Source organism: Ceraceosorus guamensis (genome assembly GCF_003144195.1).
Source record: "Ceraceosorus guamensis strain MCA 4658 unplaced genomic scaffold IE81scaffold_13, whole genome shotgun sequence".
Classification (NCBI taxonomy): Eukaryota; Fungi; Basidiomycota; class Exobasidiomycetes; order Ceraceosorales; family Ceraceosoraceae; genus Ceraceosorus; species Ceraceosorus guamensis.
The window spans coordinates 256448-280507 of NW_020290008.1; the positions used below are offsets into that span (position 1 = coordinate 256448).

Here is a 24060-nt window from a genome sequence, read left to right on the forward strand (position 1 = left end):
GGCACAGCTCAGCAGCGCCTGCACTTCGGCGCGATACGTCAGAGGCTGATGACGCGAGGTCCCTTGGGTTGGCTGCTGCCGCTGATGCTGATGCTGATGCTGCTGCTGCTGCTACTGCTGCTGCTGCTGCTGCTGCTTGCACACATCATGCACGCGGAGCGTCATCAGCCAGAGAGCAACAGCTTATGCGTGGGGTGTATAGGCTCGCTCCTGCTGCTATAGGCATGCATTGCAGAAGGGCTGTGCAAGCTGATTGGGTCAGTGCAGCGTGAGTCGATCACACAGTCGTGAGTCCAAGTCCGGTCAAGTACGTGCTGCTGAGTGCATATGAGTGGGCGCGCGCACGCACGCGCTTGTCAGCAGGTGCATGTTTCGCGTGAATGTGCGCGTGGAAAGCTGCTCCCGATGCGACCTCGATCGCGTACGTGAATCACAAATCAATCAGAATGAATTGAAATCAAGAATAGAATCTTGATTCACATTCCAGTCAAGATGTGAATCTGGAGCGAGGATCAGCGGCAGGCGGCAGCCGGGTGCAGAGCGCGGGCACGGCTCGCCCTTATTCCATACACAGTGTGAGTTCGAGTGGCCTGTATCCTCCATCCCGTGTCCACGTCGAGAGCGCGAGGTATTGACAAGCCTGCCGTCATTCACACTCGCGATTCATTTGTTCTATTCACTGTTGCTTCATGGCGAGTGTAGCCACCCAAACAGCAAGCTGCTGCCGCTGTCTAGCTGTCGGATGGCCCCTTCCATACTCTTCGATTGGGGCGCACGCGCCAAATGCGTATCGAGAGCTTGCTGCCCTCTCATGGATAGGAGAAATGCAAAGCTACTACGCAAGAGCCCTGTGGGAGCTTCAAGGTACAGACGGCAGAGGCAACAACATTCCGCCTTCACCTCCCTCGCGTTCACGCTTCTGAATGCAGACCTGAGGATAGGGCACATCTTTGAGCGGCCCCGTCGCCCGCTCAGGCAGAGTGCATGCATGTCCTTCCTGGAACTTCTCTCAGTCAAGTTCGTGGCAAGTTTGTCTGAATCGTACCTGTGCATTCACTTCCCCGCAATCTGCATGCAACGGACGAGACGTGGATGGCAGTCTTGAGTCAGACTGCTCGACGCCACGCACTGGTATGCAACGCGTATACATGGCACATCCGATTTGCATGCGATCATAGCGAGATGCTACCCCCGGATAGCGAGCATCTCTGCCGGAAACCGCTCCTTGCTGCTCAGGGGTCGTCGTATAGGCACGCGCGGCTGCGGCTGCATCGAATGGGTTTGTGGGTTATAGCTCAAGCATTTCGCAACATGATAATGACAACAACACATCATTGCTTGAGCCTCCATTCCTTTCATCGCCTGGGAGGATCAACTCAGGGCCCGTGTCCATGTATCGTGTGGACGCGGGTGCGAAGTTCACGACGAGCAGTGACCGATCGCGTCGAGCTGCGCGCCATGTAGCATAGCTAGAGGAGATTAAGCGGTAACGGTGACCAATGATCATGCTCGTGGACGACGAGTCGAAGCTCGCTGTTGAGCTCCGATCGATCTCCGGCCTGAGTGGACGGGACGCAGAGCTGAGCATGTCCACTTGAGCCCCTTGCCGAACACTGCACAAATCTCATTTCGCCTCTTCACGTTGCTGCATTTCAAACACTCATGAGCTGTACTGCAGCTGTACTCAAACCACACGGTGCTCACTCAGACTGAATGGGCATGGAGAAGATCGAGGACCTGTTCTGCTCCCTTTCGCTCGTCTTCGCTCTAGATGTTTCCCCACTTACGTATCACGCTGCGAGGCTCGCGTTCCGTCATTACGAGACGCACATTGCACATCGTACTCGGCGCGCTTCTCAATTCTGGAGATGTCAAGTTCTGGACTTGGCATCACGACTGTCGATGGCTAGGACACGCCTGGCAATCGTGAATGCGAGGAGGGCGAGCAAGCGAGCTTGGATCCAGCAGCTGGACTCAAGACTTCCAACACAAATCACGAGTGTGAGTCACAGTTCGTGGTTGAGTCTTGAACAGGCTGCATGCCATGCATGCAGCAGCAGCAAGAGCGGTTTCGCCGCCGTGCTGCTTTCTGCTCAATGGCCCAAGATTCTCTTGTCACGTGCTCTACATTCTGGCCCGCGACTCTTGACTCCACAACAACGCGATCAAGCGGCAACCATTCACGATTCCTTGACTCAAGGACTCACATACTGCGTATGCAGCGGCGGCGCTGGCTTACGCGCGCGCGCAGGCGCAGGCGCAGGCGCAGGACGAAGCCACCAATCAGGCCTGCACGTACGGTACGTGTGATGAAAGCTTCTCATCAAGCTGCATGCTGATTGCTCACCGCACAATCAACAATCAAAGCAAGCTGACGACGTCCCGCACGCTTCATCGACCAGCGTCAGCTTCGCTTGCCCTCGAGGCTCATCCTTAGGCGGAGCGAGGTATCGTTCACGAGAACGCTTGGAAGACACGAGTCAGTCCACGAGTGGGGTCGCTCCGAGAGCCCCAAGTTCGCAAGCGCGACCTTCTAATCCCGGCCACCCTGCAACATGGCCCCCGAAGACGTCAAGGGCGGTGACAGTGCAGCACAGGCGATTTCCACCTCCAACGTCACGACAGCGCTTGGCGAGGCTGTGATCGATTCGGAATGGTTGGCGTCCATAGATGCGGTCTATGCCATCTTTGAAAAGCCTCAATTGTCTTCTGAGCATCAGAGGCTGGCAGGGCTGGTCAAAAAGGCAGTATCCTTGGTCGAGGAGGTCATCCTCGAGTACGGGTGAGTGTGAACAGCACAGCGCACGCAAGAAGTTGAGTTCTCATCAAGTGGTCGTGGACTCGCGCTGACTCGGGTTAAATGCTCGATCGCAGCGTTGAGCAGGTAGCGCTAAGCTACAACGGCGGCAAAGATTGTGAGTTGGGCACAGTAGCTACTATCAGGCAGAAGACTCTCACCCACCACAAACCCTGGTTCTCAATGTGGCAACGCGATCCTGCACTCTGCAGGTAACGTCCTTATTCACCTCATTTGCGCAGTTCTCAGGCGGACAGGGATGCGCAAAACGGCTCCTTCCTCCAAGTCTGCGTCGCCCAATCCTTCTCACCCCCTCCAACCTCTTCCAGCAGTCTACATCACATGCGAGTCACCGTTCCAGCAGGTGGAGGATTTCGTCACTGCGAGCAGGCAGCGGTACAATTTGGATTTGGTCAGGGTTCGAGGAGGCATGAGGAGCGGGCTGGAAGATTATCTGAGCGGCAAAGGAGAGAGGAGAGTTGGCTTTGAGACGAGCGACGAGAGGAATAGCAATGGACATTTGGTCAAGGCAATCTTTGTGGGGACGAGGCGGACAGATCCACATGGTCGTGAGTGTCTTTATCTGCTGAAAGAAGCGCAATGTCGAGCAAGCAAAGATTCACGTCGAGGCGTATTTCAATGCAGACACATTGACGGATCGCAAGCCAACGGATCCAGGCTGGCCTCAAGTGGAGAGGGTGCATCCCATACTGGATTGGAATTACGCAGACGTCTGGACTTTTCTTAGGTGTCCTTTGTTTGGCAAGGGTGGAGCCGGGTCGACGAAGCAAGAAAGAGATCGAACAGCTACAGCAGACGCAATAGGGGTGCCGTATTGCGTCCTCTATGATGAAGGGTGGGTGTGGATTGTGAACGAAGACTAACTGCCACCCATCTACTCGTGCCTTGACAGCTAATCGAACACGCGCATTGCCCGTACACAGGTACACATCACTCGGCAGCACTTTCAACACCTTTCCCAATCCCGTCTTGAGAGATCCGAATAGTGGGACGTGGAGGCCCGCGTACGAGCTACAAGACGAAGCGCTCGAGCGGGCTGGCAGACAGTCCCAAGCTCCAGTGAGCGTGTAGAGATCGACTCCCAGCATAGTTCAGCTGTATGCAGCCCCAGAGAAGGCTGCGATCCGGGAGACCCTCATACCATAGAAACACATCAGCCTTCGAGAAGGACAGCCAATGGCATAGCCATCGCTTCATCAAATTGCTAGTAACAAAGTAGCATGTATGTGGAGAAGTGACCGAGAGGTCATCGAGAGCAGATCAGGGGTTGCATCTACGCTCGCTAAGCTTCGCTAAGCTTCGCTAAGCTGTGCCGGCCCGCGCAGACTCTTCTAGCTTGCTCTTGAGCTCCTGAGCGCTCTCCACAGTCTTGACTTTGCAGCGGTAGTTGACCGGCTTGCCATCCTCTCCAAAGCCAGTGAAAACTGCGACTTGCTTCTCGAGCTTGATAGACAGAGATTCGTACAGGTTGAAATTCTGTGTATGAGGAGCGTGCGAGGGAGCAGAAGGACGCAGATCAGCCATCTCCTTGCTGGCGAAGCGGGCAACGATGTTCGAGGACTCACGACGATAGGCTTGCCGGTGACCTCGTTTCTAGCCAGCAATCTGCTCTTCCCAGTATCTTTGTGCGTCTTGATGCGAATGTTTGCAATTCCAAGATCCGCCCAAGTTCCACTGGCAAGCTTCCAAATCTTACCGCGCACCTCGTACGAGGTGGACTCGTCCTCCTCACCTTCGCCTTCTGCAAGACCCTGCGGGTTGCTCGACATGGCCGCAGCGTCGTCACTAGCTGGTGCAGCAGTAATCTCAGAGCTTGACTGAGACTGGCTGGACGAGGCGTCCGTCGTAACGGATGGGACACTCGTCGGCGACGCATCGGCGCTGATTTTGAGTCCAACAGAAGTTGAAGGCGTTTTGAAAGTGAAGGTAAAGGCAGGTAGCGAAGCCAGCGCGACTTGTGATGCTTTTTCCTTGGCCGCCTTCGTGTCTGAGCTGTCCTCCGAGTCGGCTTCGCCGACTAAATGTACGGCCTTGCTGAAATCAAAAGATGGCAACGCGTCGGCTGATGCTTTCAAAGCAGCTTGTCTGGCCGAAGTCGGATCGCCCGAGCCTAGACTTGTCGACGTCGGGGATGATACGGCAGGCATCTTGGAACTCGGGGTGACAGCACTCCCAGCAGAAGGCTGTCCGGCAGGCTTGGTGAAAGCGAATGTAGATGATGGGTCGGAAATCGGAGCTGCGCTCTGAGCAGGGGCTGTAAACGAGAACGAAGACGTCGAAGGTGTAGGTTTCGAGGCAGGACGAGAAGCAGCACTGAAGCTGAACGAGCTTTGCACTGCGTTCTGCTCGGGTCTCTCCGGCAGGACGGCATCCGCAGTCTGATCGATCTCTCCCTCTTCAGGTTCACCCTTATCTTGGCTGTGAAGACTGCTGCTACTGTTGTTAGTCTTTTGAGCTTGGCTTGTGATAGCCTGACGCTTGTGCCCCTTCGACCGTGCGGCCTCATCACCCTCAGTCTCTGAGCTGGAGCTCGGTGATTCGGGCGCGAATGCAGCTAAGGAAAGCGGCGATGGTTTCTTGGGAGCGAAAGCCGAGGGCAGAGGCTTGACACCGAGGAATGAAGGACTGGGTGCAGTCGACATAGCGGCTGTTTTGGGCTCGATGGCGCTTGTAGATCGCGTTGGGGCTTGATCAGCTACAGGAGCGGATGGCGAAGCCTTTGAGCTGAATTGAGTAGCGCCGAAAGCAAAGGGTTGTGGTGCCGTCGGCCTAACGGTAGGTTCAGATGGAGGCGCATCATTGTCGTCATCGTCGTCCTTCTGTGCACTTTCTTCTGCTCTAGTTTGTGCAACGCTGGGACTCTTGACGGTCGCGCCAGTCTTCTTATTCATCATCTCATTCATCCTTCTTCTAGCCTCCTCTGTGGCCTCGCGCCTCTTACGAGCCTTCTCCTCAGCATTCAGAGCGGCAGTCTCCTTCTGCGTCGACTCAACGGCCGCATCTGTCGCTTTCGTTGATCTTGTACCGACCGAACGAGAGCTGCTGGCAGGCTTAGGAGCGGTTCTCTCGATCCGCTCTAGCGCAGTCTCCTCTTTAGCCTTCGCTTCGTCCTTGGCCTTGAGCTTGCGTTGTCTGCTTTCTTCCTTTGCGGCCTGCAACGCCGCAGCTCGTCTAGATCTCGCCGAAGATGCAGCGCCGCTCGAAGGGCTGCCATTAGCACTGCGGCCTAGGAAAGAATCGGCAGGCATCTCGTACGGATTGATGGCTTCCTTTGGTGCAGCAGGCTTTGTGCGTGTCGGCGGCGGAAGCGCAGGACCGGACGACAGGATGGACAGCATCGCAGAAGCGGTCGCGCTTCGAGTCGAAGGACTAGCCGTCTGAGCCGACGATGGCTTGGAAGGGCTTGCTGTCGCTGTACCACCCTCCAACAACGACGTAGAGGATAGCGGACCCGCGTTGCTCAATGCTGATGCTGCAGAAGCGTTGGAACCCTCCGTTCGGCGTCGTTTTCCCTCCCCAAGATTTCCAGCTTCGGCCTGTTGATCAATGCGAGCGCCCGTAGGCGAGGCGGCGAACACCTCTGGCTGCAACCTGGACCTACCAAGCGGCTCATGCAGCGAGACATTCTCGATTGGCGGTCTTGCACGGGAAGTGCGGAGCGCGTTGGGGTTCTTGAATCCAAGTCCTGGTCCCAGGTACGCTCGCCTCTCTCGTCTACCAGTGGAGCCAGAAGCACCAAGTCTGGCCGTGCTTGCACGAGCTCCACGTGAAAGAGCAGCCTGAGAGAAGCTAGTGGCCAGTGATTTGCGCAGCGAATTTTCCGTCGCGTCGTAGTCTCGAAGTTGGCTGGGCTGTGAAGCGTACGGCCTTGCGAAGTCTGATCGCCCAGTTGCCGAGGGGGCAAGGAACTTTTGTAAAGAAGAAGCATTGGTCATTGAGTCGATCCAATTGAGTCATTAGCTCGTTGGTGTTACTCACCGAGCTGGAGGGTCGCGAGACGGTAGCTGAATCTCTGTTGATCAAGCGGTTGCTACTCGCCCATCCTTCACCAGCAGCAGCTCCAAGTGGCAGGCTCGGACTACGCCTTGCGACAAAGTCGATGTCACCGCCCGCACCGCTCGGACCTACTGGATATCCAGAGAAGTTCGACTCCGACCAAGCGCTCCCAGCTCTACTGAGTGCGTCCTCTCTCAAGCGATCAATCTCTCCAGCTCTACCCGCTGCCATGCTCTCCTCCAAGAGACGCATACAACCCGCAATTTCGATTTCTGAAAGCCCAGTGGAAGCATTGGGCCCGCCAGCACCCTGCAGAGTGGCCTTCTCTGCAAAGAATCGAGATAGCAAATCGTAGTTGCGAGAAAGGGGGGAGCTGAGGTGGATGTGCCCGTTGAGGGGCGGATGGCCTGCTGAGTATCCGGCGTTGTGGGCGCCATGCGGCGTTGCTGGCGAGTAGGTGTTGGGAGGGCTGGACTGTCCCTCAGGCACATTCAGCGTGGCTAATGCGCTGAAACTAGGCCCGCTCTGCCTAGCTGCCGCGATGAAGTGACGGGGCCCGCTGACAATTTGCGAAGATTCAGGCGCAGGCTCAGGAGACCTACGCCGGAGCGTTGAAGCCGCACCAAAGGTGTGGGGAAATGGCGGCAATGGTGCTGGAGGAATCGTGTCGTGCGCGAGCTGCGTTGACGGTGCACGTCGAGTGCAAGTCAGTACAGAGCAAACAATGCCTGCTTGAGCTGGTCTCAACCCACCTGTGTCTCGTCTAGTGATGCTGAGCCCATGCTCGCATCGCTGCCTTCTTCTGCTTCATCATCCGAGTCTGGAAGCGGTTCTCTCGCCACAGCTTCTACCAGATTTTGGTCCTCACTCTGCTCCTCTCCGATCCTGAAGGCTGCGCTGTTTCTCGCCCGGGAGAAGGGCGAAAAGATGCTTGCAAGACCACCAAGAACACGCATCGCTGGACTACGTGGCGGAGTGATTGATGAAAGCGTTTGGCTGGTATTTAGATGGTTGTTGGGGCTTCGAGGGATGAGATGAGAGCTCGATGCCACGCTTCTTTCGGGTGTCGCATCTGCGTAATTGGTGCGAGTCCGCTTCGATCGCCTGCTAGCTCTGCCAGTGGTAGATATGGATCGATCTTCTGGATCCGGAGACAATTGGAGTCGTTTTCGGTGGCCAGGCGTGGAGCGGGGAGTCGTTGTGAAAGGGAGTGTGATCGTCCTAGCGTCATTGATCGACTGGGCTTTGCTCGGCGTGGCTCGGGGAGGCAAGAAGGAGGACACATCGCCTTCTTCCAGTACGGTCAAGGGGTCGTCGCCTGCCTCATCTTCTTCTTCACGATCTGACAGAGCTGGGGGTGAGGCATCAATCTGCTCTAAATTGGAACTTGAAGCGACATGGCGCCGAGATTGCTCAGTCGAGGCGCGGGACGCGGCTTCTCCCGACCGCCGAGGTGGGACCATGGCTTGCGTTGCTGACGCGGGATCGAAAGGCGATCAGCTACTGACGGCTGCTGGCTGTGGCCAAGTGCGAATCAAGGTACGTTTCAGACAGCGAGACTTGGCTGCCTAGGCGCGCATTGGTAGACGAGTACGAGCGAGCTGGTTTCGTTGTTTCGATGATGCATATGCTTATTGATGAAGCCAAATCATGCAAAGTGTGACGCGCTTCTTCGCGGCGCAGTCACGAGTCTGAAGAGTGAGTGTGCACCGCGAGCCAAATCATGCTGTTTGGCCCGACTACGCGCGAGCCATGCCATGTGGGCTGCCAATCAATCGTGAATGCGAGTCGTATGCGTCACCCGCTGCTCCACTTGCTCAAATAGTTGCTGAGAAGGTGTGCTGCGCTCCTGAGACCATCACCATCTTCCGCATTGTCACCTCACGCACAGCGCTCCTGTCTCTCATCTTCTGCACATCCCAGTCTCTCTGCGACGTGAGATCCGAGACACAACCTCACTGAGTCTCGCACACCATGCCTGAGCTGATCCACATCGTTCTCGTCAAGCTCAAGCCCGCTGTGCGGTCCGACGAGTCGGCCTTCTCCACCTTCGTCACCAAGTGCAACGAGCTGGGAACTTATCCTTCTTTGCAGCCTCTCTTGACAGAGTTCAAGTGGGCCGAGCCAGTGTACGCGGATAGGACAAAGGGCTTCAATTGGGCTCTGTACTCTCGATTCCGTCATCGTGAGGACTACGAGAAATATAGAGATGATGAAGGTCACAGAACGTAAGTGCGACCATGCCATCTCCGTTGGTCCGCAAAAATCAGACACATTTTACGCTCGATCTCTTTTTCGCTTGGACAGCTTCGTCAAGGAGGTCATGAGCCCAGCGCTAGACGGTAAGCCCGCGATGCAGACCCCGTGAAGCTCAGTACGCTGCTCATGCAGCTATGCTTTCGCCTCGCAGAGATCATGGCGTATGACTTGGAGGTCTGAACAACTCAAACAGTAATCACCAAGACGACGCTTGTCCACAATCTAGCGGCAGCAGGGATCGAGGAATCCAGATCATTGGCACAGGCGCAAACTGTTCACAGCCCCCTTCTAATCGCCTTCGAAATGTAGAATTGCAGCATCATTACTGTTGCGAGAGAGGGGTTTGCGACACTTGAGTCGCCGCCTCATATGTGCGGAAGCACGGAGGGACATAAGTCAATGGACCTGACAGTCGTGTGATGTACTGCGGAACGGCGTGCGACAATCACTTCATGCTTGTCTCCTTCTCGTCTTCGGCATTGCCTTCGTCTGACGCGTGGTGGGAGCTGCGCCAAGGTTGAACATGCCTCCGCCTGTAGGAGTGGTAGGCGTAGTGAGGCCCCCATTGTTGCCGGCGGCGCCGGCCGGTGAAGCACCGAACTGGAATGGGGAGGCCGGCTGTGCAGGCTGTGATGTGTTGTTCGTGGCGCTAGAACCAAATACGAAGGGCGCAGGGCTACCTCCAGACGCAGCACCACCTCCAAAGCCTGCCTGACCCTGACTCTGACCCTGACCCTGACCCTGACCAAATGGATTGGCTGGCGCTGCAGCTGGCGAGGCTCCTCGACTTCCGGCAGGGCTGGGCACGGAGAATGTGAACCCGCCACCGGCATTGTTGCTTGCCCCAGAGCCGAAAGCTCCTAGACTTGGCTGTTGCGCGTTGCCTTGTTGCGGCACACCGAACGTGAAAGGTGAGCTTTGCCTAGAATTGCCTCCACCGGGCGCATTACTTGGTTGGCCAAACGTGAAGGGTGATTCTTGTCTGCTGTCACTTGCCGAGGGCTGCGCATTGGCCCCAAAACCTATGCTGTTCGAACTACCGCTTCCAAACGCTCCAAATCCACCGCTCGATGCGGTCGGGTTAGCTTGAGCATTTGCCCCAGCACCGAAGCCGCCAAAAGCGCCATTGCCAGTGCCGGTACCCGCATTGGCTGGCGTCCCGAATTTGAAGGGAGCAGGGGCATTGCCGGCGGAAGCAGACGCAGCTGGGGCGTTGAAACCGCCAGAGTTGACGTTGGAGCCGAATAAGCCCGTCATGGGCGGGTTTGAAGAAGTCGAACCAAATGCAAAGCCGCCAGGCGACGCAGGAGAAGCAGAGCCAAAGGACTGCCCGGCAGACGTATTGATGGCCGGTGCGCCGAACCCGCCATTTGATGAAGCGGCAGCCACTGGCTGCGATGGCGCTGCACTGGACGCGACCGCGCCATTCTGTGCAGTGTTCGGCGCACCGAATTTGAAGGGGGCCTGCGAAGGCTTGGGATTCGGCGCAGCATTTCCAAACAGACCGGTGGCGTGAGCTGGCTGGCCTGGAGGGTTGGAGGCAGAGATGGCAGATGGAGTGGAGGCAGACGGTGTACTGGAAGGCGCCGCGCTGGCGGCTGCGCCGAAAGAGAATCCCGGTTGGGCAGCCTCTGGAGCAGGTGTAGAAGGTGCGGCGCCAAAGCTGAAAGTCGAGCTGGCAGTCGATGCGGATGTACCCGCAGGCGCTGCGGCTCCACTCTTGCCCGGCGTCTGCCCGAATCCGGTGAACAAATTTGTTGGCCCAGCACTAGCAGCAGCCTTCGACGATGCCGCGGTGCCGAAAGGCAGCGCTGCGCCGCCAGAACCAAAGGACGAGAATGGCGCTGCAGACACAGGTTTCGAGCTCTCGCCACTCAAATCCGGCTGCGAGGGGCCTTTCTTGGCACTTGATTGAGCTTCGTGGTTTTCATCCTCCGCTGCTCGCTTGTTGCTGGAAGTCGGCTTGGCTAGCCCTCCAAAGCCGTTAAAAGGCTGTGACGGAGTTCCTAGCCCAACACTTTCCCCCAGTTTGCCGCTAGCCGTCAACGGCGACGCGACAGGAGCTGTATTTGCACCACCGTCGCTGTTCGTATGCTCTGCCTCGCTGCCCAGCTTCGAGAGTGAGGGCGCCGGGCCAAAGGAGAAGCTGCCGGTTTTTGGTGCTGGCGCTGGAAGCTGCCCAAATGAGAACGTGTTGGTGGGAGTGACTGGTTGTTCTTGCGCATTGGGAGCAGGCTTCGCGAATGAGAAGGGCACGACGCTACCCGCAGGCTGAATCGTGTTTGTGGAGGGATTCGACTTGGCTGGTGCAGATACGCCTGCAGCTCCAAAGAAGTTGGGAGGCGGTCCAGAATTGCGCTCATCTTGCCTGTGTTCTATGGGTGTCGCATTGCTTGGCTTGGAAAAGAACCCTGGAGATGCTGCAGTCGAGGCAAGTGCTGGCTGAGAAGGAAATAAAGGCTTCGGAGGCCCCCCGACTTCCGCCTCGGTTTTGCTCGCTGTGTGATTCGTTTCTGGGAGGGTGAAGCCGATCTTTGGAGGTGGCTTCCTCGGCGTGGTTGACTCATCCTCGCTTTGTGCGGGAGGTGGCGCTATGCGCGAGAGGAGTGAGTCGCCAGAAGGCTGAGCAGCGGAGCTGAAGACGCCGCCTGCCTTTTCCCCCACGCCAAGAGTCGAGCCTCCGGGCTGCTTGACGCCACCGCCAGGAGCTGCAGAGAAAGGCGGCGCAGCCTCAAAGACGGATGCTGATCTGTGGGGTTCGAAGTTGCTGGCTGAAACGCTGGGTGTTGATACGTTGGAGGCGGCAGCCGCCTCATGATTCGCATCATCCCCCGGTGCGGGCAAAGCTGCAAGGGGCGTAGACGCAGGAGGAGGAGTTCCACTCGGGGAGGTCGTTGGGGTAAACTTGAAGCCAGCCGGAAAAGCAATCTTTGGCAAGTCAACCTTCTTAAGCTCTTGGCTTGCAGCCTCTTCCGCAGCGCTGCTCTCCTCATCATCGCTGTCCACAAAAGCGACCCTGTTAGTCCCGCGCGGTCTGGCTGCAGGCTCTCGCGTTACCGGGCCTTGCTTGTCCGAACGCTGTCGAAGGCTAGATTTCTGCCTGCTCCCATTGGGATGATCGACCAAGACTTTGAAGGTGTCCTTGCTGTGAGCACGTGACACCTCGCCAATGCTGCCAGTCCTGGAGGCTGCCGCGCTTGGAGGTAGCTCCACAGCAGGCTTTTTGGGCGATGGTGTTGCGCGCGGCGCTGGTGCAGATGCTGGAAGAGCACGGCCGGACCTCAGTCGTCTGGGCGACGATTCTGCACCTTCATCCATCGCATCAGGTGCTATCTGTTGCTTTTGGGCGCGAGTCCTTATCACATTGCGCCGACGAGGCGGCTCCTCAACCTCATCGTCGAACGATGATTCGCGCTCCTGCCTCTTCGAACGGGTGGTAGGTCTCCGTGCCGTCTCGTCCTCCGAGCCGCTTGCTCCGTCATCTTCTACAGCGCTTGCAGAAGCGGCCTGTCGCGTTCGCGTCGCAGGTTCCCCCTTACTGCGGTCTCCCGCTCCTCCAATACTCATTCCCAATTCCTTTTCCTGTCGTGGAGGCCGCTTGAGCTTCGACCGCAACCCTTCATTATTCGCTTCGTACTGCTGGTTCCGGGAGGAGCGCGTGAAGGGAGACTGTGCCCTCAGGCGGGACGAGGTGCGCCTTTCCTCCTCGCGGCTGCTGGGCAGAGGAACTTTCACGGTGCTCATGGAAACGGACTTTTGGGACGCGCAGGAGGCGGTAGAGTCAGCGTTGCGTCGGACTGGCTTGATTGCGGCGGGAAGGTTCAGCTCACCGACTCCTGTTCCGCTATGCCCTTACCCGATTCACGCTGAGGGACCCGCATAGATTCGAGAAAGTTCAGAACTCTTTCGGCCTCGTTCTGGGGAGGTGTTCGAGGTTTTCCTGTGAGAAAGAGCACGTACGCCGACCAGACGCCCTCGCTTGCGCGTCAGACAATCCTGTCTGCTCCAGCGCACAAAGTGCGTTGCCATGACTCACGTGAAGCATCGAGCTCATCTTTCCATACCATCCCAAGCTCCTCATCGCGCACCAACCTTCTTTTCCTCGCGCTCCCACTCTGCGTACCAGTGCATGCCACATGTGAGTACACAACGCGGATCGCACGCCTGCAAACGTCGGTGGACGCTTGCAGTATAACTCACCGCTGCGCTTGCGCCGTCGTCGATAGCTAGCTCGGCCGTGCCTGCCCTTCGTTTGGAGGTCTCGGGTCGTGGCGTGGCTTTGGAAGGAGAGAAGATACCATCCGCTAGTGTTCTACTTCTAGTACCAATTGCTACGCTTCCTGCCCGAGAAGCCGAAGCGCGCGCCGCGTCATCGTTGGCCGAAGCAAATTGTAAAGCGGCGTATTGCCGGGCCAGTACTTCCCCATCGGATGGTAGTTCTCCAGACGTAGGGGCGAGTTTCAAGCTGCTCCATGGTCTTTCCTTTGCAGAGCGCGAGGCTGTAGACATTCTGGAGCCACCAAATTGCGAGGTAGCACCAAGGACACTGCCCGAGCGAGATGCCGCCAAGCCCCTGCCAGATTCTGAGGCTCCGGCTTCACTCGCACCAAAGTGCGAGCTAGCTCGTTTACCACCGACACTAGCTGGTCCTTGGCTAAGCACCGAGCGATTGCGCGCAAATGGGCTTTGCGACTGTAGTCCATAAGCGGAGCGAGCTGGACTCGCAGCTCGAGCTCCCAATGCCAACGGCGAGCTGTAGACCGAAGAATGAGACAAACCCCCTCCTAGACGGCGTTCGGATCCAAACGAGTATTGGAATGATGATGCCGAGGGAGGGCCAGCAACGCTCGCCGATGGTCGAGCAGAAGCCAGTGAACCTCCTCTTGCATATGCCGGAGAGGCGAAGGGGCTCGCTCGACTGCTTGGCCCGAAAGAAGCGCGGCTTTGGGCAAATTGGCCACTTGTGGATCCCAGACGGCCCCGGCCAGCCTGCTCAATTGCCGCGCTCGCGTTTGAGTGCGCAGGTGAAGGTGACCGCATGGTCCTGAAGGACTGACCGAATTCTTCAGGTCCTTGGCGCGTCGGTGTAGAATAGGCAACAGGTGGTGGAGGCGGGGGAAGGGAGAGAGGGAGGTGACCAATGGACTGAACAGCGCGAGCGTCGCCCGTGCCCGCAATTCTTTCAAGGTCAACACCAGAGCTTCCACGCCCAATAGCGCCTGCGGTAAGCCGGTCCGTTATTTGTCTGAGTGGAGAGCTGCTTGAGCTTTGTGGTACGTCATCTCGCCTTGCTGCCGCTCGGTGTGCTTCTCTCAGCTGAGCTCGCCTGGAAAGTGAATGGGAATCCGCAAGAGACGAGGATGATGGCAGGGTGCTACTTCTTGCCGGGGGATCTGAGCGAGCACCATCTCCCTGCGAGCTGAGCCAAGACAATGGTCTTGTAAGGGCCCTACCAAGACTGCTGAAAAGCCCACGCGTAGGCGTAGTCGAGCTAGCGGTGGGTGCTTCACTGGTACGAGTGCTGGTCTCTGGTGCTTGAGTGGCTTCGTTTGCCTGAGATACAATCGATAGCTGATGTTGCCGATGGCTGGTTGAGGAATTTGCTGCAGCTGGACGTGAGTATGGGTTGGAGTTGACGCTTCTTGCGGCCCGGGTGCGAGAACGCAGAGCCCCCGTTCTTCTGGCGCCGCTGTGAGCGCCATCGGCGCGAGAAAGGTCTTGAGACTCCATGAGATGTAGAAGAACCTTCGGTGAGCTTGAGTCCAGGATCGCCCCTCATTCAAACTTGAGGAAAGGAAGAAAGCGGAGCCGCACACCAGCAAGAATAGGGGTGTCGCGCTTGAGTGGAAGCGAGATGTGTTTGACTCGGTATATAGTAATGATTTTGAGGACGAGGCGCTTGCTTGCAAAGGCGCAGGCGCTGTCGCGGCGAGCGTCAGCATCCAGCAGTGCGGCACGTCACGCATGAGACGAGAAGCTCTTCATGGTGAGCGCGCGCTTCTGCCGCACGCGATGCTGCACGGCATCAGACCGTTTCCAAACTCACGTGATGCATGTTCGCCCCATCTGGAAGTGCACGGTTGCTTGACTTCAAGGCATGTGAGAGCGCTCGATCGAGACATGACCTGAGCGGAGCTACATATGTACACTCTGACTACTGATAGATGCTCACTTGCTCACGCACACCATCCTTCAATCCTGACCCGTGACTGATCATCTTCCAACTCTCTTCAAGATCTTTCATCAACCCATGCAGATCTCGTGACTAATCTCTACCGGGCGATACGAGGAACACGTCATCTGCGCAAAGTCATCAACGAGAACGCGGTCAGAACGAGCATACAATCAAGAGTTCGACGTTTGTCCCCGCATCTAGCGACGATGTCAGACGGCGTCTTTGCGCCGCATCGCACAGCAACGACCTCTATCTTGTCTGACATCACATCAGCTCTGGGCGGAGATGCTACCCAAATTCTTGCCACGGCCACCAGCTCTGGGACGGCAACCTCTACAGCGACGCTACCAGCTGCGCCAGTGCCTCCACCCGCAGAACAAGCAGAGCGAGATTCCTCCCTGGCACTTTTCCTCGTCTTGCTCTTGCTCATTCTCTCCTTTTGGGCCTCTTACTACCTCAAGCTGCGACGCATTACTTCGGTGCACGAGACTTTGGTTGGTCTCTTCGCTGGAATGCTGGTTGGCGCTGCGCTGAGGATCGGACCGGGTGTGGAGGTGCAACGGCTGTTGAGCTTCAGCAACACGATTATGCTCAACGTGCTTCTACCACCAATCATTCTGGCTAGTGGTTATGACTTACGGCAGGTGAGCTTCTGGGCGGGATGTGTGGCTGTGGGCAGGTACGAAGACAGACCCGACTTCACGTGGGCGTGTTTGCAGACGAGTGCTGCCTGTACGCACAACTGACTGGGCGCGTCCATGCGTTTCGGCTCACAGGAGAGCTTCTTCCGCAATTTTGGTACGATCCTGACGTTCGCATTTGCAGGAACCTTCATCAGTGCAATCGTGATTGGGTGAGTGCCAGAGGACGTTCTCCCCACGATGAGCTCCAAATCGAACTTCTTCATCTCATCCTTGCTCGATCTGATGTTAGTGTCCTGGTCTACGTTTGGTCAATGCTGCATCTCGAGTCCCTCTCCTTGACTCTACTGGAATGCCTCATCTTTGGCTCGACGCTGAGCGCCACGGATCCGGTCACCATTCTCGCTATTTTCAACACCTACAAGGTCGATCCGCAGCTGTACAGCGTCATCTTTGGGGAAAGCATTCTCAATGATGCTGTTTCCATCGTCATGTTCGAGTGAGTCTTTGGCTGGACAAGCCTCTCTACAACCTCTCGAGAGAATGCACTCAAGCGTCCGCATGTCTTCGCTCTCTTTATCAGCGTCTTGTCGACATTTCGAGGGAAACCCATCAGCATAGCTTCGCTCTTTCACGGGTTTGGGCTGTTCTTGTTCACGTTCACCTTCAGCATGGCGCTTGGCATCAGCTTTGGGCTTGGCTGCAGCCTGATGCTCAAGCACTCTCGCTTAAGTCTGTATCCACAGCTAGAAAGCTGCTTGGTCGCTCTCATTGCGTACACGAGCTATTTCTTCAGTAATGGCGTCGGCATGGGAGGTAAGTCGACTAGACCTGCTCCACGTGCATCTTATCTTACCCACTTTGCACGACGCTTGGCACACAGGCATCGTCTCTTTGCTTTTCTGCGGCATCACGCTTAAACACTACGCTTATCACAACATGTCTCGGCGTACGCAAAGAGCGACGAGATACATTTTTCAGACTTTGTCTAGTGTGAGTCCCACGTCACTGCGCCATCAACTCGTTCAGGTAACTCATCGCGCGTGGTATCTTTGCAGCTTTCCGAAAATTTCATCTTCATCTACCTTGGCCTCAGTCTCTTCACGCAAGACACGCTGGTGTACAAGCCGCTCTTTATCGTCGTCACCGTAGCAGCAGTCGTAGCCTCGCGGTACTGCGCCGTGTTCCCGCTTGCAGCTCTAGTCAACGCCATCAAGCGCGCACGCAATCTGCGGCGAGCAAGGCGAAGCGGTGCCGGAGCTCTACGTGCTAGCAACACCGGAGACGAGCTCCCGAGAGAATACCAAATTATGCTCTTCTGGGCTGGTCTGCGGGGTGCCGTTGGCTTTGCTCTTTCCGCCGGCATCGTCGGTCAGAATGCAGCTGCTTTGCAGACTACCGTCTTGGTCGCCGTGGTAACCACCGTCGTCGCATTTGGGGGTACGACGCCTCAGATGCTAGAAATCCTCGGCATTCGTACAGGAGTTGAGGACGACGATGCGGAGTCTTCGGACGAAGAGTCCGAACATGCGACCTCTCCGACATCCGCCCGACTCGGTATTCGGCACCGATCATCAGGGCGTGCTAGGAATCGCTCTGATACTGGAAAACGATCTGCAGAGACTCGAGCACTGTACCATGATCAATCCGGTGACTATGACGATGACGAAGGAGGCAGTGCTGGCTCCGAAGAGGTTCTGCCACGCTCTGCCAGTCTAGCGGGTCCCAGCATAGGCAGGGGAGCTGGCGGTCTGGATGCTGCAGCAGAAGCAGGTCTGGTCGGCGTTGGAGGCGAAGAGGACAGGAGCGTGCGGGCATTCTTGGATCGGGCAGGACTCATCATGCGGGATGGAAGATGGTTCTCCACACTCGACCAGAGGTACTTGACGCCTCTTTTCACCAATAGTGTGGCTTCGCGCAAGCATGAAGAGAGAAGGGCGGCCAGAAGAGCATCCGCAAATGCGGCTGCTATGGCGGCGGCCGACATGAGCGGAGAGGCGTCTGCGTGGGGAGTTCCCAAAGAAGCGTGGGCACCGCCTGGGGAAAGGGACGCAGATGCGGCCAGCGATGATGCGGCAGGAGCGAGCGACGACGATGCGGGGGGCGGCGTAAGGAGTCTGGGCCACTCTACGAACAGATCTGGCAGCGGTAGACTACCGATCAGGAGAGCAGGCAGCAGGGGCGGATCGGACGACGATTTGACCGTCTTCAACTCTAGATCAGGGTCCGCAGCGTCTACGCCTGTACACTCCGCTGGTGCGCGCATGTCTGGTGCCTTTGCCCCGAGCAGCGCGGACAATAGCTCTTCTGCTTGGGCCACGCATAGACCATGAGCATTCAAAAGGTGGCTCTTCACGAATGCATTTCTTGATTGACATCGTCGTGCTTTAGCGCAACGAGCTAGCTTGCTTGAGGCTGAAACTTGATCGAAGTTCACGTAGAGGAAAGACGAATCGTATACATTGCCATGCCCAGCGCTACATTTACGTCTAACGATGAGAGGCAGCGCAAATCACTGAATGAGCGAGAAACAAGGGGCCATTGCCGTGATAGTGCCTAGAGGCAGGGCTCCACGTTAGACTTCTCACCAGAGGGTAAGCCAAGTCTAGCCTTGCCGCTCGATGTCGAGGGGATTAGCAGCAACCACCAGCATTTTGCTCTCCTCCAACAGACTGTCCCGCTCCCAGCTTTACGTTTGACTTGCCAGGCGCATTGTTGACGGTTGTGGATCCCATTCTGCGTAAGATGTATCGACAAATTTAGTCTCCGCGCTTCAGCACTAGCAAGCGGAAACGAACGCGAGACGCACCTGTCTTTGATTTGCTTAGCCATCGCCAAGAAGCAAGCCTCGACGTTCTCGCTTGTCTTGGCACTCGTCTCGAGGAAAGGGATGTTGAGTTGATCGGCAAACTGGAGAAAGAACGTGAGAGGTGTAAGAGGGGCAAGCTTGTTTCATTGTCTGCGATTGGCCAATAGCAGGGCACACGCACCTCCTTGGCAACGTTGTACTCCACCACCTTTTTGCTTGTCAAGTCGTTCTTGTTTCCGACCATGAGCTGTGTGAGCAAAAAAAGCAGTTAATCAGCCTCGGACAACAGCACCGACACAATGTACAAATCCGCTCACCTTGTTTACACCCTCAGTAGCGTATCGGTCGATCTCCGAAAGCCACTGTTTGACATTTGCGAAGGTGTCTGTACTCGAGAAGTGCAATTGGTCAGCCTTCTTTCTTCTCGAGCCACAACACGGCGCCTGGCACCCACCCTGATCTGTGACATCGTAGACGACAATGATACCGTGAGCGCCGCGGTAGTAGCTACTAGTAATGGTGCGGAAACGCTCTTGTCCTGCAGTGTCCCACTTCGAACATCAAGCCAGAGGGCAGAAATGTCAGCAGCTTTCTCGCAATTACAGCAAGCATGCGCACAGCACGCGTTAGTCTTTTGGGCCGAGACCAGAAGCGGCGACCTCAATTCAATTTGTGTGGGCAGAGCGGAGATCAAAGCTCAGATCTGCTCCTGATGGCCTCTTTATGCCAGCACTGCTCCTCAGTGGGCTCAGGGGCCACCTTTCTTGCCAATGTTGCCTCAGATCAGGCGAAGTGCGCAGCCTTGACAATGCTACGCCATCGCTTTTCAAGACGCATGTACTTACAATCTGCAGCTTGATGGTCTTGCCTTCGAACTCGAGACTGCGAATCTTGAAGTCGACACCAATCGCTGAGATGACGAAGGACAAGCGTGGCTTGTCAGCACAGGATCATACGTGTGTGATAGTCACTAGGGATCAGCTGCCTTGCCCGCCGACTTTGAGATGGATTGTCTCGCAAGCTTTGTTCCTCGAGCTCGCAGCGACGCATGCTCCATCCCCGCCAAGCGGTTCCCCGAACCCCGAACCCCGAACCCGTCTTGCCAATCCCATCCCCTAATTGAGAGCGAAGCACTACCACGCACTTGAGATGTAGCTTTCCGTGTAGGTGTCGTCAGCAAAACGAAGCAGCAAGCAACTCTTGCCCGTGCCGGAATCGCCAATGAGCAAGAGCTTGAAGAGGCTGTGGTTGCGTCGCAGCCAAATCAAAACGACATCAGCTTCCGCAACAGAGATGCGACAGCCCCTACTTGTCGTTGCCACTCACTAGTCGTACTCCGGGTTCATGATGGCGGTGTGCGATGTATGCGATGAAGCTGGAGAGGATATCTGCGGCGTGCCAACTCTGACCTTGATCGCGGGTCTAGCCAGGCTTGCGTAGAGGTCGGGGACGAATCAAGCTGTTTCCAACTGGGGCTCGGCTGCCTTTGAAGTAGTCAATGGCTGCCTATTCAGGTCGTGAATCTTGCGTATGGAGGTGCAGGATGATGGTCAACCAGCAAGCGCCGTCGTCATGGTTACCAACTTTGGGCTTTGACCCCATGGCAGCTCATCGTAACAACTCACACACTGCGCGTCATCGCCGAGCTGTAATGTTGATCATGCGTGCGCACGCCAGGCGGCGTCACACAGCTTGGCTGGCCCACTGCCCGGCCGTACTCAAGGCAGCGTAGGGCGCATACTACTCAGACTGCTAAGTTGTGACGCGATAGGCGCATCTGCACCATCTGCAGCGCCACACCCCGCCTGCCTATAGTGCCTGCTGCCTTTCGCCAGTTCTCCACGTGGTTGAATGATGGCAGTAGGCGCACAAGCCAGCTCAATCGTTCGACGGCCGCCGGTCAGGTCGCAGCTTTAGGAAGTCGAATTGAGTCTTTGTGTTGAGTGTAGAGTGTATAACCAAGATCGCATCCAGATATCCAGATGCAAGTCGATACACACATATAGGGATCGTTGTTCCATCGCTTTCACACATGCCGTAGGCCGGATCGGTCTCTTCTCCGTCATTGTGGACTCCACTCGACTTCTGACAACGCTCACGTCATCCTGTAACCAGTGACGCATCGGCAGTCAGATCGCCCAGCTGCGAAGCGTCTCGGTTGAGCCTTCTACGCAAACGTGCTGGAGCGTGGACAGATCTGGTGCAACGAGACGAAGCATCAGCTCGAAACCTGCAGCATAACCAGCAGAGTGGAAGCGGTCTACTCTGACCTATACGCGACCGCACAATGTCGCGTCCCCGATTCTTCACCGCTCCTCGGAAGGGAGAGAATTTCGAGCTCAGGGCGGATCTCAACTCAGAGTATCGAGACAGGAGGAAGGATGCGATCAAAAGAGTCATTGCGAACATGACGGTGGGCAAAGATGTGTCGGGACTGTTTCCTGATGTGCTGAAGAACATGCAGACGGAAGATCTGGAACAGAAGAAGCTGGTCTATCTATACCTGATGAATTACGCAAAGACGCAACCGGAGCTGGTCATTCTGGCCGTCAACACTTTCGTCAAGGTGAGCTGCTGTGTCCCATCTGCCGGAGCGTGTGATGGAGCAATTCTCACCGGAGCAGTGCGCTCTGCCTAACGCCTCTCATGTAGGACTCAGACGATCCGAATCCTCTTGTCCGGGCGCTGGCAATCCGGACAATGTCGTGCTTGCGAGCCGAGAAGATCATCGACTACCTCTCTGATCCCCTGTCAAAGGCTCTGAGGGACGATAATCCCTATGTTCGAAAAACCGCTGCTATCTGTGTCGCCAAGCTGTATGAGATGAAGCCAGAGATGGCAATCGAGGATGGGTTCGTTGGGCTGTTGAGGGATTTGGTTGGAGACGCGAATCCAATGGTGAGCAGCAGCGCTCAGTCGAGGGTTTGCGATTCCGATCGAGCACGAGAGAGACGTCTGAGTATGGCCTATCCGAGGCTGATCGACTCACATGCCTTGGCTGCAGGTCGTCGCCAATGCCGTGACAGCATTGACAGACATTCACCAAACAGCGCTAGAGGCTGATCCATCCGGCCAGACAGCGCTATTCGTCATCGACAACAGCATCCTCGCGAGACTTCTTATTGCGCTTAATGAATGCACTGAATGGGGACGAATCGCCATCCTCTCCAGCCTTGCAAGGTACAAGCCTGCCCCAGGAGAAGACGGAGACAGGGATGCAGAGCACATTTGTGAACGCGTCGTGCCGCAATTCCAACATGCCAATGGCAGTGTCGTGCTAAGCGCTGTGAAGGTTATCATGATTCACATGGATCGGGTGCAGAAGCCAGAATTCGTCAAGCAGCTAGTTAGGAAGATGGCCCCTCCTCTAGGTGTGTACAATGTACAGCGTGATCGTAGGCGGGATTGCTCAAGTTGACCAAATTTCGCGCCTTCGACCTTCATTAGTTACACTGGTCTCATCAGCACCGGAAGTCCAGTGGGTGGCATTGCGGAATATCAACCTAATCCTACAGAAGCGACCAGACGTCTTGTCGACAGAACTGAGAATATTCTTCTGCAAGTACAACGATCCATCCTACGTCAAGCTAGAGAAGCTAGGGATCATGATCAAACTGGCAAATGAACGAAATGTAGACATGCTGCTAAGCGAACTGAAGGAGTAAGTCGAGGAAATGGCATTGACCCCATCCTCACTGCCGATTGCTGACACGCGGGACTCCAAGGTACGCCTCCGAGGTAGATGTTGACTTCGTCCGTCGCTCGATAAGGGCAATCGGGCAGTGTGCCATCAAGATCGACGATGCCGCAGAAAGATGCGTGCACGTGTTGCTAGACCTGATAGCTACGCGTGTCAGCTATGTCGTACAAGAAGCTGTTGTGGTTATCAAGGTGCGTCGGGAGCCGCTCGGAGCGTTGGCGCCGCCTTTGCCAAACTGCTAGCTGATCCGGTCTCCATCTCATTCTCTACAGGACATTTTCCGAAAGTACCCGTCAAATTACGAAGGCATCATCCCGACGCTGTGCTCCAACCTCGAAGATCTGGATGAGCCTGAAGCAAAAGCCTCGCTCATTTGGATCCTCGGAGATTACGCCGAGAAGATCGAAAACTCCGACGAGCTCTTGGCAAGCTTCTTGGACAATTTTGTCGACGAGCAATCACAAGTGCAATTCTCGATACTGACTGCTGTGGTCAAGCTCTTCCTCAAAAGACCTGACGGCAGCCAGGGCTTGGTACAAAGGACTCTGGAACTGGCGACCAAGAGCGCCGATAATCCAGACCTCAGAGACAGAGCCTTCATCTACTGGAGGCTGCTGAGTAGCTCAGACACCGGCGCTGGAAAAGTGAGCATACTTCAGCTCTTTTTGAAAAGCTTTTGTCGCAAGGCGAGCTAACCCGTCATCGCGCACCGCAGTCCATCGTCCTCGCAGATAGACCGGCAATATCGATCCCACTCACTACAATCTCGCCTGCTTTGCTTGAAGAGCTCATCGCCGACTTGTCATCACTTGCTAGCGCCTACCACAAACCTGAGTCTACATTCATCGGGAGGGGCAGACTTGGAGCGGATGCAATCGCGAAGAAGTGAGTGCTCACGCCACGTACGATTGATCCCTGAGCCGCATCACACTGACGCTCTTTACTCTCCACGTTTCTCAGGCGAGAAGAGGTCACCCGAGAGAAGGCGCTGGCCACCGTTGTGCAAGGCCAAGGAGCGGAGAATTTGCTGGATTTCGATGCAGACGAAGATCCTGCTGCCGCGGCTCCTGCTCCCACAGGAGGCCTTGGAGGCCTGGACGATCTGATGATGTCGGATGATACCGCATCAGCTGCGACCTCCTCGGCGGCTACCAGCAATGCGGCCTCGGCGCAACAACAGCAAGCATCGCTAAACGACCTCCTGGGCCTGTTTGATGCTGCCCCGCCAACTTCTGGAACAGGCAACACTTCTGCACTGGACTTCCTCAACAGCATGCCCAGCGCACCCACTGCGGCGCCTGTAAGAAATCAAGCACCGGCGCAGCAACAGGGAGGCGATCTGTTGGATCTCATCTGAGAGAGAGCCACTTGCGGTTTTGTGAAATGCTGCACCGGTGCTCTCGCTTCCATGGACCTTCGCAATGCTATGTATGCAGGCCTGCTTCTTGTCATGCGCCTGGTGTCAGATGTGATGCCGCCCGGCTCCCAGAAAGCGATGACAAAAGTGTCAGCAGTCTTCTGCCATGACACGGTCGTCCCAGCACCTCCATGCCCTACTCAGCATGTGCTCCCATGTATACCTATCACTCTTTCACGATTGAGCTGCTGTGCCACTTACGACTCGTACTTCGGTCGCCCCAAATAAACGCTGGTGATGAATAA

General features: G+C 56.2%; 6 protein-coding genes across 6 annotated transcripts; 4 read left to right on the plus strand and 2 right to left on the minus strand.

The window, feature by feature from the left end:
• The first annotated feature begins 2333 nt into the window (after positions 1 to 2333).
• IE81DRAFT_336781 (adenine nucleotide alpha hydrolases-like protein) lies at positions 2334 to 4137 on the plus strand. The gene is made up of 5 exons (XM_025515486.1): positions 2334 to 2782; positions 2875 to 2915; positions 3010 to 3366; positions 3443 to 3653; positions 3742 to 4137. The coding sequence occupies exons 1-5, from the start codon at positions 2556 to 2558 to the stop codon at positions 3887 to 3889; spliced, it is 984 nt and encodes a 327-aa protein (XP_025371368.1). The 5' UTR covers positions 2334 to 2555; the 3' UTR covers positions 3890 to 4137.
• A 4651-nt stretch (positions 4138 to 8788) lies between these two features.
• IE81DRAFT_365172 (hypothetical protein) lies at positions 8789 to 9543 on the plus strand (the record flags this gene model as incomplete). The annotated part of the gene is made up of 3 exons (XM_025516916.1): positions 8789 to 9042; positions 9122 to 9156; positions 9225 to 9543. The coding sequence occupies 3 exons, from the start codon at positions 8789 to 8791 to the stop codon at positions 9251 to 9253; spliced, it is 318 nt and encodes a 105-aa protein (XP_025371369.1). The 3' UTR covers positions 9254 to 9543.
• Positions 9250 to 13269, minus strand: IE81DRAFT_38086 (hypothetical protein). The gene is made up of 4 exons (XM_025517288.1): positions 13110 to 13269; positions 12904 to 13013; positions 9814 to 12826; positions 9250 to 9722 (listed from the first exon to the last, which is right to left on the minus strand). The coding sequence occupies exons 1-4, from the start codon at positions 13138 to 13140 to the stop codon at positions 9439 to 9441; spliced, it is 3438 nt and encodes a 1145-aa protein (XP_025371370.1). The 5' UTR covers positions 13141 to 13269; the 3' UTR covers positions 9250 to 9438.
• A 1961-nt stretch (positions 13270 to 15230) lies between these two features.
• On the plus strand, positions 15231 to 18358 carry IE81DRAFT_321613 (sodium/hydrogen exchanger). The gene is made up of 6 exons (XM_025513399.1): positions 15231 to 15892; positions 16025 to 16101; positions 16182 to 16388; positions 16473 to 16705; positions 16773 to 16882; positions 16948 to 18358. The coding sequence occupies exons 1-6, from the start codon at positions 15455 to 15457 to the stop codon at positions 18220 to 18222; spliced, it is 2340 nt and encodes a 779-aa protein (XP_025371371.1). The 5' UTR covers positions 15231 to 15454; the 3' UTR covers positions 18223 to 18358.
• Positions 18359 to 18477: 119 nt separating this feature from the next.
• On the minus strand, positions 18478 to 20238 carry IE81DRAFT_321614 (ras-domain-containing protein). The gene is made up of 8 exons (XM_025513400.1): positions 20025 to 20238; positions 19843 to 19940; positions 19544 to 19608; positions 19153 to 19249; positions 19016 to 19083; positions 18880 to 18945; positions 18699 to 18799; positions 18478 to 18625 (listed from the first exon to the last, which is right to left on the minus strand). The coding sequence occupies exons 1-8, from the start codon at positions 20042 to 20044 to the stop codon at positions 18523 to 18525; spliced, it is 618 nt and encodes a 205-aa protein (XP_025371372.1). The 5' UTR covers positions 20045 to 20238; the 3' UTR covers positions 18478 to 18522.
• A 418-nt stretch (positions 20239 to 20656) lies between these two features.
• Positions 20657 to 24049, plus strand: IE81DRAFT_321615 (putative adapter-related protein complex 1 beta 1 subunit). Its single transcript, XM_025513401.1, has 8 exons — positions 20657 to 21264; positions 21351 to 21596; positions 21703 to 22069; positions 22146 to 22359; positions 22424 to 22589; positions 22671 to 23042; positions 23114 to 23283; positions 23359 to 24049. The coding sequence occupies exons 1-8, from the start codon at positions 20986 to 20988 to the stop codon at positions 23753 to 23755; spliced, it is 2211 nt and encodes a 736-aa protein (XP_025371373.1). The 5' UTR covers positions 20657 to 20985; the 3' UTR covers positions 23756 to 24049.
• The last annotated feature ends 11 nt before the right edge of the window (positions 24050 to 24060 follow it).

Coding starts and splice junctions, on each gene's coding strand:
- IE81DRAFT_38086 (XM_025517288.1), bottom strand. CDS start 13,140: ATGGTATGGAAAGATGAGCTCGATGCTTCAC. Junction 12,827..12,903: donor GCATAGCGGAACAGGAGTCG/GTGAGCTGAACC, acceptor GCGTCCCAAAAG/TCCGTTTCCATGAGCACCGT. Junction 9,723..9,813: donor AGCCAATCCATTTGGTCAGG/GTCAGGGTCAGG, acceptor ATTTGGTTCTAG/CGCCACGAACAACACATCAC.
- IE81DRAFT_336781 (XM_025515486.1), top strand. CDS start 2,556: ATGGCCCCCGAAGACGTCAAGGGCGGTGACAGTGCAGCACAGGCGATT. Junction 2,916..3,009: donor CTACAACGGCGGCAAAGATT/GTGAGTTGGGCA, acceptor TGCACTCTGCAG/GTAACGTCCTTATTCACCTC. Junction 3,654..3,741: donor TGCGTCCTCTATGATGAAGG/GTGGGTGTGGAT, acceptor GCCCGTACACAG/GTACACATCACTCGGCAGCA.
- IE81DRAFT_321613 (XM_025513399.1), top strand. CDS start 15,455: ATGTCAGACGGCGTCTTTGCGCCGCATCGCACAGCAACGACCTCTATC. Junction 16,389..16,472: donor GTTTCCATCGTCATGTTCGA/GTGAGTCTTTGG, acceptor TCTCTTTATCAG/CGTCTTGTCGACATTTCGAG. Junction 16,706..16,772: donor TAATGGCGTCGGCATGGGAG/GTAAGTCGACTA, acceptor CTTGGCACACAG/GCATCGTCTCTTTGCTTTTC.
- IE81DRAFT_321614 (XM_025513400.1), bottom strand. CDS start 20,044: ATGAACCCGGAGTACGACTA. Junction 19,941..20,024: donor ATGAACCCGGAGTACGACTA/GTGAGTGGCAAC, acceptor ACGCAACCACAG/CCTCTTCAAGCTCTTGCTCA. Junction 18,800..18,879: donor AGTACAACGTTGCCAAGGAG/GTGCGTGTGCCC, acceptor TTCTTTCTCCAG/TTTGCCGATCAACTCAACAT.
- IE81DRAFT_321615 (XM_025513401.1), top strand. CDS start 20,986: ATGTCGCGTCCCCGATTCTTCACCGCTCCTCGGAAGGGAGAGAATTTC. Junction 21,597..21,702: donor TTGGAGACGCGAATCCAATG/GTGAGCAGCAGC, acceptor CCTTGGCTGCAG/GTCGTCGCCAATGCCGTGAC. Junction 22,070..22,145: donor GAAGATGGCCCCTCCTCTAG/GTGTGTACAATG, acceptor GACCTTCATTAG/TTACACTGGTCTCATCAGCA.